The sequence below is a fragment of the Ambystoma mexicanum genome, chromosome 4q (assembly GCF_040938575.1).
Source record: "Ambystoma mexicanum isolate Mex_15411 chromosome 4q, UKY_AmexF1_1, whole genome shotgun sequence".
Classification (NCBI taxonomy): domain Eukaryota; kingdom Metazoa; phylum Chordata; class Amphibia; order Caudata; family Ambystomatidae; genus Ambystoma; species Ambystoma mexicanum.
In genome coordinates this window covers 246,544,469-246,556,789 of record NC_090928.1, presented here as the reverse complement: position 1 = coordinate 246,556,789, position 12,321 = coordinate 246,544,469, and the positions used below count along the sequence as shown (strand labels likewise).

At 48.8% G+C, this 12,321-nt stretch overlaps 1 protein-coding gene across 2 annotated transcripts in view; it reads left to right on the top strand.

Annotated features, from left to right (window-relative positions):
• DHX57 (DExH-box helicase 57) overlaps positions 1-12,321 on the top strand; it is a 1,970,484-nt gene that overhangs the window by 239,183 nt on the left and 1,718,980 nt on the right. For both annotated transcript variants that reach the window (XM_069607794.1, XM_069607793.1), the window contains exon 3: positions 3,243-3,389. In XM_069607794.1, the coding sequence (XP_069463895.1) occupies positions 3,243-3,389 (147 nt within the window). The remainder of the gene's footprint in view (positions 1-3,242; positions 3,390-12,321) is intronic.

The window sequence follows — 12,321 nt, the reverse complement described above, 5'->3', positions numbered from 1 at the left end:
AGACTTTCATAGATCGGATTTGTCTAGAAACCTCGACTGGGGAGAACAGGGGAAAGGCAGAGCAGGAGGGAGGAGAGGTGGCCGAAGAAGGGCCAGAGGGAGATGGGGGAGAGGAAGAGAGAGAGGACAGGATGTCCTGAGTTTTAGAGATGAAATGAGAAGCCAGCGCCGTGCAGAGGGCCTGTGAGGGGACAGGAGAGGTAGAGACTGCAGCAGGATTGGCCAGCTCCTTGCAGATATTAGAGTTCGGCCGACTTGTTCGATGCAGCAGAGACGCGGGCTTGGATGTGGGCTCCCTTCTTGGTGCGGACAGAGAACTCTTATTGCCTTTGGAGCAGGCGGCAGGCCAGTTTGTCAGAGGATGAACTGGAAGCACGCCACTTCCTCGCTGCACTTGTGTTTAAGGGTGACGAGGTCTGAGTCGTACCAAGAATTGCACTTGGCTTTGGTCTTCAGGCGGAACCTCATAACAGGGGCAAGAACATCAAGAGTATCGGATATAGCAGAGTGGAGCATGGAAAGGGCTTTGTCAGGGTGTGAGACAGTCAAGGGGTGTGGGGGGGGGGGGTGAGAAAGTGGCGGCAAAAGCCTCAACTGAACCACGCTTCACGGGTCGAATATCCGAGAAGGTAGGTGGCAGTGCTGGAGTTGGCTCGGCCTGAGGGGTAGAGCCGGTGAGCTGGGAAGAAAGGAGAAATTAATCACTCCAGGAGAGAGGTGTGGTGAGAGGGATCGATAGGGGACGGTCTGAAGAGATCAGAACATCCAGAGTGAGTCGGGCCAGAGGGGAGAATAGGTGAAAGTTCCTAATCTTGTGGGCAACGTCACTCTTCACTACAATTCTCTGTACAGGTCCTTAGTTTCCTCACTTTACTGTTAAATACTTTGAAAACATGTCCACTTTAGGGAGGTTGTTCTCCCCCCTTTGCTAACAATGCATTTGTTGGAATGTACACTATTGTCTTCTGTGAGAGTGAGCACTTAATCTCTGATATTGGTGTCAAGTTTGTTGTCTTCTGAGTCCTACATCTCAGAACTGATAAACGTTTTTTGTTGCATGTAATTTGTTTAGTGCGTGTCAGCATGTAAACTCCAGTATCACACAGTAAATTCTTCCATGATGGTCGAAGACTGCTAAACCACTCCTTGCTCAATATCAGTCCGTTTAACTTTACATGAAATAAACGTTTGACACGCAACCAATTGGGATTATTGATTGTGACTATGGTATAAGGGGACCCGAGCCGGTAAAGGAGATACTTCTAACACCTTCATAATGTTTACAACGTATTTGGACGTAACCGTATGACTAATATTCGCAGCTAAAAGTAGTTCCATGCCAGGTTGTTCTTCCTGACCAGGTTCCTTAACTCACATGGGTCGCCTTCATTTCTTATCCTCTCTGCATATGTTTAAAAAAACTACGAATGGACACATTTCCAAATTGACAAAATGATTAGTACTACCTCGTCTACAATAACTTTGTTTAATGGTTTAGCCAACTGCTGCCTGCAACGTTTTCACTCATTTTGGTGTTCCCCCTTCTTTCAACATTTGAACACAACCTTGTTTCATTCTCCATTGGCACACAGTGTGCATCAATCCATTACCAATAGTGATTATTTTTTGCAAATGAGAATTGCCTTTTTACCAGAGACATTCCAGTATGTCCCTCTTTTTCGAGTGCATGCATTCATATTTGGTCTCTGATCAGTTCAGTTCATTGGCAGCTGCGCCAGAGTTGCATGAAATCTATAACTTATGTGTAACAGCTCAATACTCTTGTGTTCCTCCTGCTTGCTAGAGTAAACATTATGGTGGGTAATCGCTATTAGTCTTGAGCATATATGATGGAATCCCCTGCCTGACCCTCACTCTTTGTGAGGTTGAGCCAGAGAGCCGGGTCGCACCACGTGCATGTGGTGTGCAGCAAGGGCCAGTATATGGAACATCCCTTGGTCTCCCCAGGGCAGGCAGGGGACTGTTGCTATATTCAGTGACACCTTCCAAGATGGCGCCTCTGGAGTCCTTTGTGCAGTGTAGTCCTTTGGGAAGACCTGTTGCCGCCATTTCTGCTTCATGTGTCTGCGTCTCATATGACAGCAACCGAGATTGCGTCTCAATGCTAAGATTGGCGTCTTAGCTCAGCGCTCTTCCAGGTATCCTGTTTTCCTGCCTATTCTTGTTTCCTCCTTCATAGACCTTGTCCTTGCAAATCCTTGTGTCCATCTGCTACCGTTGCTTACCTTTTTCTGATTCGCTCTTTTTCATACTCCTGCCTCTCAAATTGATTTCTACCTCTTACCAACCGTTAGCTGAATTTGGGATCCAGCTCTGTCATCGCAAAGATCTGCAGTTTTTTTTGCCTTCCTTTGAATGGTTTTTCCTGTGACCGCTTAGCAGTCTCTTCTGGGATCATTCTGACTGGGACGTGCCTAGAACGGGCAGGGTGGCTTCAGGAGAGGCACGTCCTTACCTGCAGGATTGCAGAACCTGGCTAATAACGTGGCAGACTCCCATCTCTGTGACACTGTGCTCTCCTCTGCTGTGCTTTGGTGAGACCCGATTTTCCGGGCTCCTTGCCTCCCAGAAAGTGGTAGCGTTTCCAGGGGCTTCCTCTGCTGCCTACCATTCTGTTGGTGCGGCTCCTCCTCCTGCGTCTACCTGTGAGGGAGGGGACCCCCTCTGCTACGCGGTCACCTAGGATGTCCATTCTTCCTTATATTTCCCCTGTGAGCCAAAGGGGTGGGAAATCAAGACATCCAGTCTTTAAGGGGTGTGTTCATTATTGATTTGTTTGTTTAATCCATATGTGAACAATGAATACATTGGATTTTAGGGAAAAGGGAAGTGTAGTGAAACCTTTATTTGGGATTTCCTTTCCACCTAAGCACGGGAGGTCTCCCCCAGTGGGATCCCACTTGCCCTGTCCCCTATGGGAGGGTCTTGCGTAGCGGACTCACATCCCTAGTCTCAAATTCCTAAGGGAGTCGCTCATACTATGTAACCAACTGAAATACTTGGGCCTCTTTTTAGTTTGAGCTATGCACCATTATTATTGGTGTTTTGGGGTTGTTTGCTAGCATGGCAAATGAAGATCTAATGCAAACCGTAAGTATTTTCCGTAAGATTAGAAATAATTGTATAATGATGTGCATATGTATAAAATACACCTGATTTTATAGCCTTTGGTGCTCTGCTTTATTGGGGGGTGCTAATATGTGTCTTCATCTTATTTGTAGGCCAAGCAATGTTAGTAGAAGACCAGTCAGACGTAACCCAGAGACGAGTGCACCCCTTCAAACATTGCACATGACCAGTGAAAATCAGGAAAGGGTTAAAGAGCTGCTACGACAACTCCAAGGACAGGAGCTAGAACCTGCTGAAGAGTAAGTTTTTGATGTTGTGTGTTTTGAGATTCTGATTGAGGTCACTGGTAGCTGAAGCCCTCCAATCATCTGATGAGTTGGTAAATTTTAGATGTGGCAATTTCCCTAAACTGATTAGAGGGTTGACCCTGGACATTCCCTCACTGATGCACTGCACACATTGCATGGTAACCAGGCACTCCGGATGTCGCTTTGACCGGAACCTGGCAATTCGACCACCTTGATAATTGTTTGTTTTTTTAACAATCTTTCTTCAGAACAATGGTATTACAGAACCAAACCTGTCAAACTCAAATCCTGCACAACAAATGCTGTAAGCTAGACAAACACTGGTTCAACATAGTGAAAACTCAGTAGTGCAATTTACATTATGGCATGTACGTCCTTAAAGCAGCTAATTACTGGAGACAAATGCATTTGCTTTCTACAAATCCAAGACTCCTATTGAACGTACCAAATCTGTTCTATGGGCAGGGGGTGAGATACATAGTGGGTTAAAAACAGTGCTCGGCAACCAATGATACCGATCACAGTAACACTGCGTGAGGCACTGGTGAACACAAACTGCATGCATGGGGTGTTTTTTAATAAAGAAAATATATTTGTTGGGTATTTGTAACACATTCGTGAAATTGGAAGGTCACTTCAAAGCAAGATAGTCAATAGATAATGGCAGTTGTGCGATACTACTCCTAGAATTCTGTAAGCAGGGAGAGCGGAGGGGCAGCGATACAGAGAGTGATGTCTGCAAGGTTGAGAAAGTAGCAAACCGATCTTCCTGTAGTGTGTCTGTTATGTGGTCGTTTTTTTCCCTTCGGCAAACAATTAGGGGTTGGATTGTTGCTCACCAAAAGCCCAAGGGATGATTCAAGAATCTCTGAATTCACGGAAATATGGAGTTTGAACCTGTATTTCAGGATGATGAATGATTCATGATGACATTCCAACAGTAAATTTAAAATCGGCTATACACTGCCCTCTGTGTGAAGAATAGGGGTTTAAATTTGATATGAGAGGAAGGATATATTTACAGCAAGACCTCAGAGGAATGATCGTGGGATTTGGAACTTTGCTTTGCATGACCTGGAGTTTGTCAGTGATGGGTTTGGAAAGGCATATTCAGGTCTTGAATCGATGATGGCAATGATAACTGATGCATTGCGGGAGTATTGCATATAAAAAGTGATGTTGCATGCCGGCTTAAATTGCTAGTTGTAGGATTATTTTCAAGCTGGTTCATCTGGTTGTTTAGGGGTGATTTTTGTGTGAAAAAGACTCTTTAAGATTTCAAACCGGTTCATTAGGCGCTTTGGTACGTTTTATGCAGTCAGATTTGAGAGATATTGAAATGTTAGGCAAATTGTAGATGTGAACCTCCAGTATATCCCCATTTGGGACATGTGTGATGTAGTTCATGCATCTCTGCATTGGTTTACTGTAGCCGCAGAGGGATTTATAAGGCGATTAGGTCTTTATTAGCCAACCCATCCAGGGCTGTCTTGAATGCACCACTTTTGAGTGTTTTCGGCATTCATCTGGAGCTTCAGGTAGAATTTCATCATAATCTCTGCTAGTGAACAGGTGTAGGTACTAAAAATAGGAGGCACTCGAGGAATCCTGAGGTACTTGCGAGGCGATCTGTGGAAAGGAAGGTTTTTATCTGAGTTGGAGCTGTCTAGTTCTGATCCAGATCTGTCCAAAGCAGTTTAAGCCATATCTTGAAGATCTAGAGGGGAATTACATCTCATTGACTTGTTCAGTGATCTCTAGGAGGCGCTCCATAATGAGTTTTTATTGAATTTCTGGCAGCGATGTGGATCCTAGTGAAGGATGTTGAGAATTTGCTCATGCTCAATTTAGTTCTGCACATGTTTCACTGACATATTCTCCATTACCTTATCCATGCGTGGAAGGGTGAATATTAGTAATACTTGATTGGCAAACAAGGGTGCAATGTAATGCTGTTATGTAGCACAACTTCTGCATTTTGTGTCATCCTGGTGCTAGTTTCTGTAAGAGAAAAGGGTAAGAGAATGTTACTGGGAGCTGGAGGGGAGTAGCCAAAATGTGAAACTTTTGATGATCGATCGGGAAAAAGTTTTCTGTGTCCGCATGTTTCTAGGTGAGTTTTGGGAAAGAAGAATGGTGAGCAGGCTAGTGAGTGGTGGGCTATATAGACTGGCCTGATCATGTAATAGCTTTCTTTAGTAGGAGGGTGATGATTTCCTGTTCGAGTATAAGCAAATGATCCTCACAAGCAGACCTAAAGATAAGTGCTGCATCAGCCACTTTTCTGCCTTAAAAAAAGCAAGTGCTGGGAGACCACCAGGGGCCGCGGACCAAGATGGCCAGGTTGTGACGGAGCTCCACCATAGGCCGTCTACAGGGAGGAAAGTCTTGCTCCCCCCGGTCATTGCAGAGACACCCAGAGGTGTGCAGTGGTGACTGCGGTTGTAGCGCAGCTTAGGAAAATCTGTGACGTTTGGGGACATCCTAAGACAAGAGGATTGGAGACCCTGCCCGGGGACGAGGCAGGAATCCTGAGGAGAGTATCTGGAAATTATGAGAAGAATGAAGTGCCCATAGTCCATGGGCACTCCCGTACCCTGCACACCTATAAATACTGAAGATGATTTCCAGTCAAGATTAATTCAAATGTTAACTTGTTCATTCAGCATAAATCAATACAACACATTTCTCTCTTTTCAACTTCCATTCAAAAATAATAATGTATTATGCTTTGTTCCAGAATTTCTGTTTTGTTGTCGTACACATTCCTGATTCCATACTACTTATCCATAGATTGGAGTGATGGTTCAAAGGATATTTTTCACAAATTGGAGCCCAGCAGTGCGGTGGTGGGGCCCGCCGGACCAGTGAGGGAGCAGCGGCTCCATGGTGTGGAACGATGGCCCGGCAAGGCCAGAGTGGTGGGAAGGACCCTGGAACGGAGAGGCCCAGTAGGGCTGTCGGGGGCAAACTGGACCAGAGAGGGAGCTGTGGCCGATCTGAGCGCAACAACGGCCCGGGTGACGCCAGAGCGGAGAAAGTAATGCCGAATCCGAGCACCCTGGTAGAGCTGTGAGGGACCAACTGGTGGCCGGAGGAACGCACAGGACGGACAGGACGACATGCGGCCCAGGCAAGGCTGAAGAAGGCAGAGGGGGGTGCCTAGACATGAGATCCCAGCAACGAGGTCTGTGACGGGACGGCCATGGGAAGAAAGAGCAGACCGGCGTAGAAGGGCGTAGTAGAGGAGGAGACCACGCCTTAACCCCATCAGAGCGGAGCCGGGCCACGAAGAGGCGGGCCAAAGTGCAGAGGCGAGGTGAGCTGGGGGAGTCCTTGGGACGGAGACCCAGAGCACCTCCTAGGAGGCCGGGGGTTCTCTCTCAGCCTGCGTGGTCTGGAGAAGCAGGCAAAGGGCTAACCCACACCACACAGGAGATACCCGGCGCCCTTGGGGGCATGCTCGGAGTGGATGGCGCAGTAACAGAAGGGATAAAGTGGTGTGGACACAGGTGCTGAGGGACAGACAGGAGGTGCAGAAGGAAGACAGAGACTGGGGGAAAAGGAGATGCATGGAGATTTGGGAGAGTGGTCCCAGAGGAGCCTGAAGTTTAAGCCATCAAGGAGGCAGAGGGGCATAGCGGGCCACGGAGAGAGGAGCGAAGAGTTGAATTTGTGCTGTGAATGGGTCCAAAGTGCACAGCAGCACACGTGCTGAACAGGGGTAGAGGAGTGACTTTCTGGTGCCCTGCAAGGGTTTTTGGGGTGCTGTGTTGTGCGGACGCTCCCCCACGACTACACTGGAGAAGCCCCAGGGATCCCCTGGACACAGAGGTAGCACACTGATGGTGATTGTGTCTCTACAGCGCTTCAGGAGAAGCTCAGGCAGTGGCCTGAGGGGAACAAGGTGCAACTGGAGAGGGCTCACAGAGGGGGTGGTGGAGGAGGAAGAGGGCCAATGTCGATACTAGTGCGCTTCCTAAGCTACAGAGAAAAAATGGAGGTCCTGGAAAAGGCAAAGCGTCTGGGGAGCTTCCAATATGAGGGGGACATGGTCAAGGTGTTCCAGGACCTCTCAGGGCACACCCTGTCCCTCCGAAGAGACTGTTGCCCCCTTACGCAATGGCTGACAGAAAAGGGCATCAGATACCGTTGGTCCTTCCCATTCGCCCTGTCATTTGAAAGAGTTGAGGCGGACTATCGGGTGACCATTGGCCAGGAGACACAGCAGGTCCTCCAGGTTCTCAACGGTGAAGACTCGAGTGAAGGCCCAGAAGGGGTGGCGGCCAGAGTTATGGAGCAGCACGGGCCGGATGGACCCCAAGGTGTAAAGATGATGATGCCGGGCGGTAGGAAATGCAAGAAGCTCAGCACCCCTCCACAGAGGAGGCTCAGAGACTCTTGAGAAGGAGAAGCTGCAAGTGGAGTTACGGAAGGGTAAGAGACACTGTCACGCAAGAGTGAGGGGCACTATGGGGGGAGGTGAGAGGGTAAATAAGAAGGTGGGCAAGGCAATAAGTCGACCCTGGTGACCCATCACAAGGTGGGCGCCTTGAAAGGGAGATGGTTCTCCGTTAGGTGGGTAGAGGGGGGGCAAGAGGGTGGATGTTCAAAGGGGAGGGGGAAGAGGATAGTAGAGTAAGGTCCTCTCTGATGGCCCATCACGAGATGGGTGTACCAGAAGTACAAGGGGTACAAGGGGGTAAGAGGGGGGGAGGGGGCAGAGAAGGGGGGCAGGGGTGGGGAGGGAGGCAGCTCTGTGCAGAAGATCAAGGGTTGCGTTTTGGAGCTCGCCCTCCCACGAGCTCCGCTGAGATCACAAGGGCATGGTGAGTGGGAGCTGACCCGGGTTACTGGTGGGAGGGGGACCATAGTGAACACGAAGATGGAGCTCACTGCATTTACAGGTGATAGAGTGGTTGGGACACAAATTCAAGCTTCCAGATGACACACATTGAGAAGGGGGCTGGGCTGAAGTACTCAAGATGGGGACTCTGAATGTTAAGGGCCTGAACTCACCCACCAAGCGCTCATTGTTGGGAAGAGAAATACGCAATAGGGATCTATATATAACAGTGGGGAAAGAGACTAGGTTAATTCAGGTGGAGGAAGGTCGTATCCCAGGTGTTTTGGGCTTCCGGGCCCTCCAAGAGGAGGTGAGTGGGCATCATCTTGACCCAGAGAATTCGGATAGTGGATGACTGGTTTGGAAGAGGGCCGATGGAAGGGCCCTGGTGATTTTCGGGGACCCTTGAGGGGGTGCAGGTGACCATTGCCTCAGTATATTGCCCAAACACAGGACACAGGACAATCGCAGTTCTTACGGGAAGCTATGGGGAAAATACTTGGTCACACAGTGGGCCTACTGTTGCTTGGGGGGGGGGACTTCATGTGGGCAGATCGACCCATGGATCACAGTGGGGGGTGCAGGACCCTGCAGGGTCGGGGGTAGCGCAATTGAAAGGAGGGCTTATGGCCTATATGGCTGACCAAGGGCTGATAGACGTGTAGAGGGAGTGCCATCTTGCAGACAGGGGCTTCACTTTTTTTTTACCCTGTTCAGGGATCTTGAACGAGGATCGATTTACTGGTTTGTGCACCAGCAGCATGTCCGGAGGGTCACTACCAGTGACCTCACCTCCATCAGTTGGTCGGACCATGACATGGTGTGCATGGGTATAGTGTTGACGGGCCTAAGACCTAGGGAATCAGTGTGGCGATGCAATGCCACCCTTTTCAAGGATGTTGTTTTTGTGGGGGGAATTGAATGAGGTGGTTGAAGAGTACTTTCGCTTCAATGATACGGGGGAAGGTGGAATCAGGTATGACATGGGATGCTGCCGAGGCGACCTGGAGGGGCCTCCTTATTAGGCTGAGTGCTGCCAAGAAAAGAGTCAGGACCCAACTAGCTGAGAAACAGAGGGGGGAGATCTGCCTGTTGTAGACACTGGAAGGTAAAGAGGAAGGAGGAGGATTTAAGGCTAGCAAGGGAGAAAATCAGGATTTGAAGGAACTGGAGATAGGAAAGGTGATCTCCAGCCTGCAGTTTTTGAAACAAAGATATTATGAGAAGGGGACAAGGCCGATGCTTTGTTGGCAGCCAGGCTTTGGGGTCAGAGGGCGAGAGGTGGGTATCGGCGGTCAGGGACCCAGAGGGCAATTACACTCCCCAGTGGGAGAGCAATTCACCACGTTCTATGAGCACCTCTATGGGATCGAGGGGGGCCGAGGAGGGGACCTGTGCACATACCTGGGGGGTGCGTCCCTGCCGAGACTCCACAAAGTAGTGAGACCGCAGAATTGGAAAGGCCATTTACCCAAGAGGAAGTGCTGAGGGCAATTAGTGGGCTGAAGCCAGGGAGGGCACCCGGGAACGCCGGGTACACTGTCGGTTTTTATAAGGCTTTTGCTGGATATCTTGCCCAACACCTGGTGAAATTATTGAACAATATTCTGGCCACGGGGAGGGTTCCTCCTTCTTTGGGAGAGCATTAATAATGGTCATACCTAAGACAGGAAGGGACCCCGAAATGTGTAAGTAATATTGCCAATCTCTTTTAAATGTCGATGCTAACCTTTTCACTAGGGTTTTGGCCACGAAGATGGAGGGGCTCATGCCAAAATTGGTCCATTCGGATCAGGTGGGGTTTATTCAGGTCTTGCAGGGTGCCGACACCCTGTGCAAAACTCTGCACCTGATGGAGGTGGCAGCGAGGAAGGAAGGGAACCCGGTGCTGGTCACACTGAATGCCGAGAAGGCGCTTGACCAGGTGGATTGGAGTTTTCGCTACAGGGTTCTACAGAAATATGGGTTCGGTGAGCGGATTGTAAGAGGGATACAGGTGCTTTACGCTGCCCCAGTGACACAGGTGACTGTTAATGAGCGGCTGTCACAGCCATTTGATCTGAAGAGAGGTACGAGGCAGGGTTGCCCCCTCTCGCCTCTCCTATTCACGCTTACGGTGGATTTGCTGGCTGAGCAGCTAAGGATGGCCCCACAGGTAGAGGTCATTAGGGTGAGTGGGAGGGAATTTAAAGTTGGGATTTACGCAGACGATGTACTGCTACATCTAGTCAATCCTCCCAGTGGCTCTGTTCTCAAGCTTCAGGGTAAATAAAGAAAAATCGGTAATCTTCCACTTCGCCTTAGGGATGTCGACAGTATCAGATACTTGGGCGCCACCATTGTTAGACCAGGGGAGGATCTGGGTCGAGCTAGTTACCCTCCACTCTTTGACCTGTTATTTAGTGAAATGACGGCCTGGGGCAAGGGACAACTGTCGTGGATGGGGAGGCTTAATGCAATAAAGATGAACCTCCTCCAAGAGTACTGTATCTTTTCCAAATGCTGCCGTCAGTGCCCCGGAGACCCTTTTGAGAGAGGCCAAGTTTCGGATCCTGAGGTTTCTGTGGCAGAGTCAGAAACCTAGGGTGGGATATGAAACGTTAATACTACCGAAGAATCGAGGAGGCGTGAGGCTCCCAGACCTGATGTTGTATTAAATGGCGGCACAACTCGGGGCAATGGTTCCACACCTGAGGGAGGACCCTGAGAGGCAGTGGGTATACCTAGAAATACCTAGAAAATCAACACATGCTTCCGGCAACAGTGGGGGAATGGCTCTGGGTTCCGAGGGGGAGGCTCCCGAGGAGAATCCGTGAACATCCATTTTCCTGGGTCTATTGGGAGGTGCTGAGTAAAGGAAGGAGGACGGGAGGGCTCACCACGTGGCCTTCCCTGATTGAGTCATATCAGGGCCCCTGTACGAAACAACATACTCGAAGTGGAGAAATATCAGGAATGGTTTGAGGGAGGGCTTGATAGGGTGGGTCAATTGTGGAATAGAGGGAGGTTTATAGGGATACATGAATTTGGGGATAGCCTAGGCATAGGTAAATTATCAGTGCTCCTTTACCTCAGATTGAAGGGGATTTTCACATTAGAGAAGTGGAAAGAACGAATCTAGAGTGACCTCACTCCAGTGGAAAGGATCCTTGACGGGCACACAGCCACGAAGGGCCTTATCTCACACCTTTACAGGGCCTTGCTAGAGACTAAGGGGAGTGCAGTGCAGAGACTCCGCCAAAGGTGGCAAAGGGACCTGGGTATAGAGCTGAATGAAGGACACTGATGTGCCTTTTAAAACATCAATATCCTGCCAGTATGAGCTTCGTGGTGCACCATTTGATCATTTGTTTCTCTCGAAATCCATCAAATCTAATTTACAACAAAAAAAGCGAGTGCTCCCGACCAAAAAAGGGTGAAAACATTCTTCCAACAAAAATAGGAAACATGAACACATTGCATGTAATCTGTCCGCTGCTTCCACCTGTACAGATCCACAGATATGTTTGTATCAGTCGAGCAGAGCAGTGCCAAAGGAAGTGGCTCTAATGTTATTACTGCCTGTATGTAAAAGTTACTTTTTTAATTTGTGTCAATTACTTAAATTAGAAAAGGATTTATTTAAATAAAAATGTGTTTTATAATTAAAATACTCACAACTTGAAAGACTATGAATAAAAATACTTGGCCTGCCCCACTAGCCCTGACGCCCAACCTCTCAGTAAAAATCTTACCTGCAGTGCTGCTTGCATGGAATATATGTTAATGATTGTGGCACAGTCGAAATTTAGGGCTGTTGCTTGATGAATTGAGGATGAGTATGTGGCTGGGGAAGGGTCTTTCTGTGTGTCTACATTTTCCAAAGTTTTGATGACATTCAGTATGTCAAGGGTAATAAATGAGGTGAAGTTGGACAATACAGGAGTGGTGTCATGATCTCTGCTTCCAAAAGGTCAGGGTTTTCCCAACTCCCTTGGAAGCAGATCCATAACCCAGGTTCCGAGTGCCAACCAGTCCCAATTGGGACCTTTTGGACCCAGTCCTGGCGCCAGTGGCACCAGGCTCATAAATATGCCC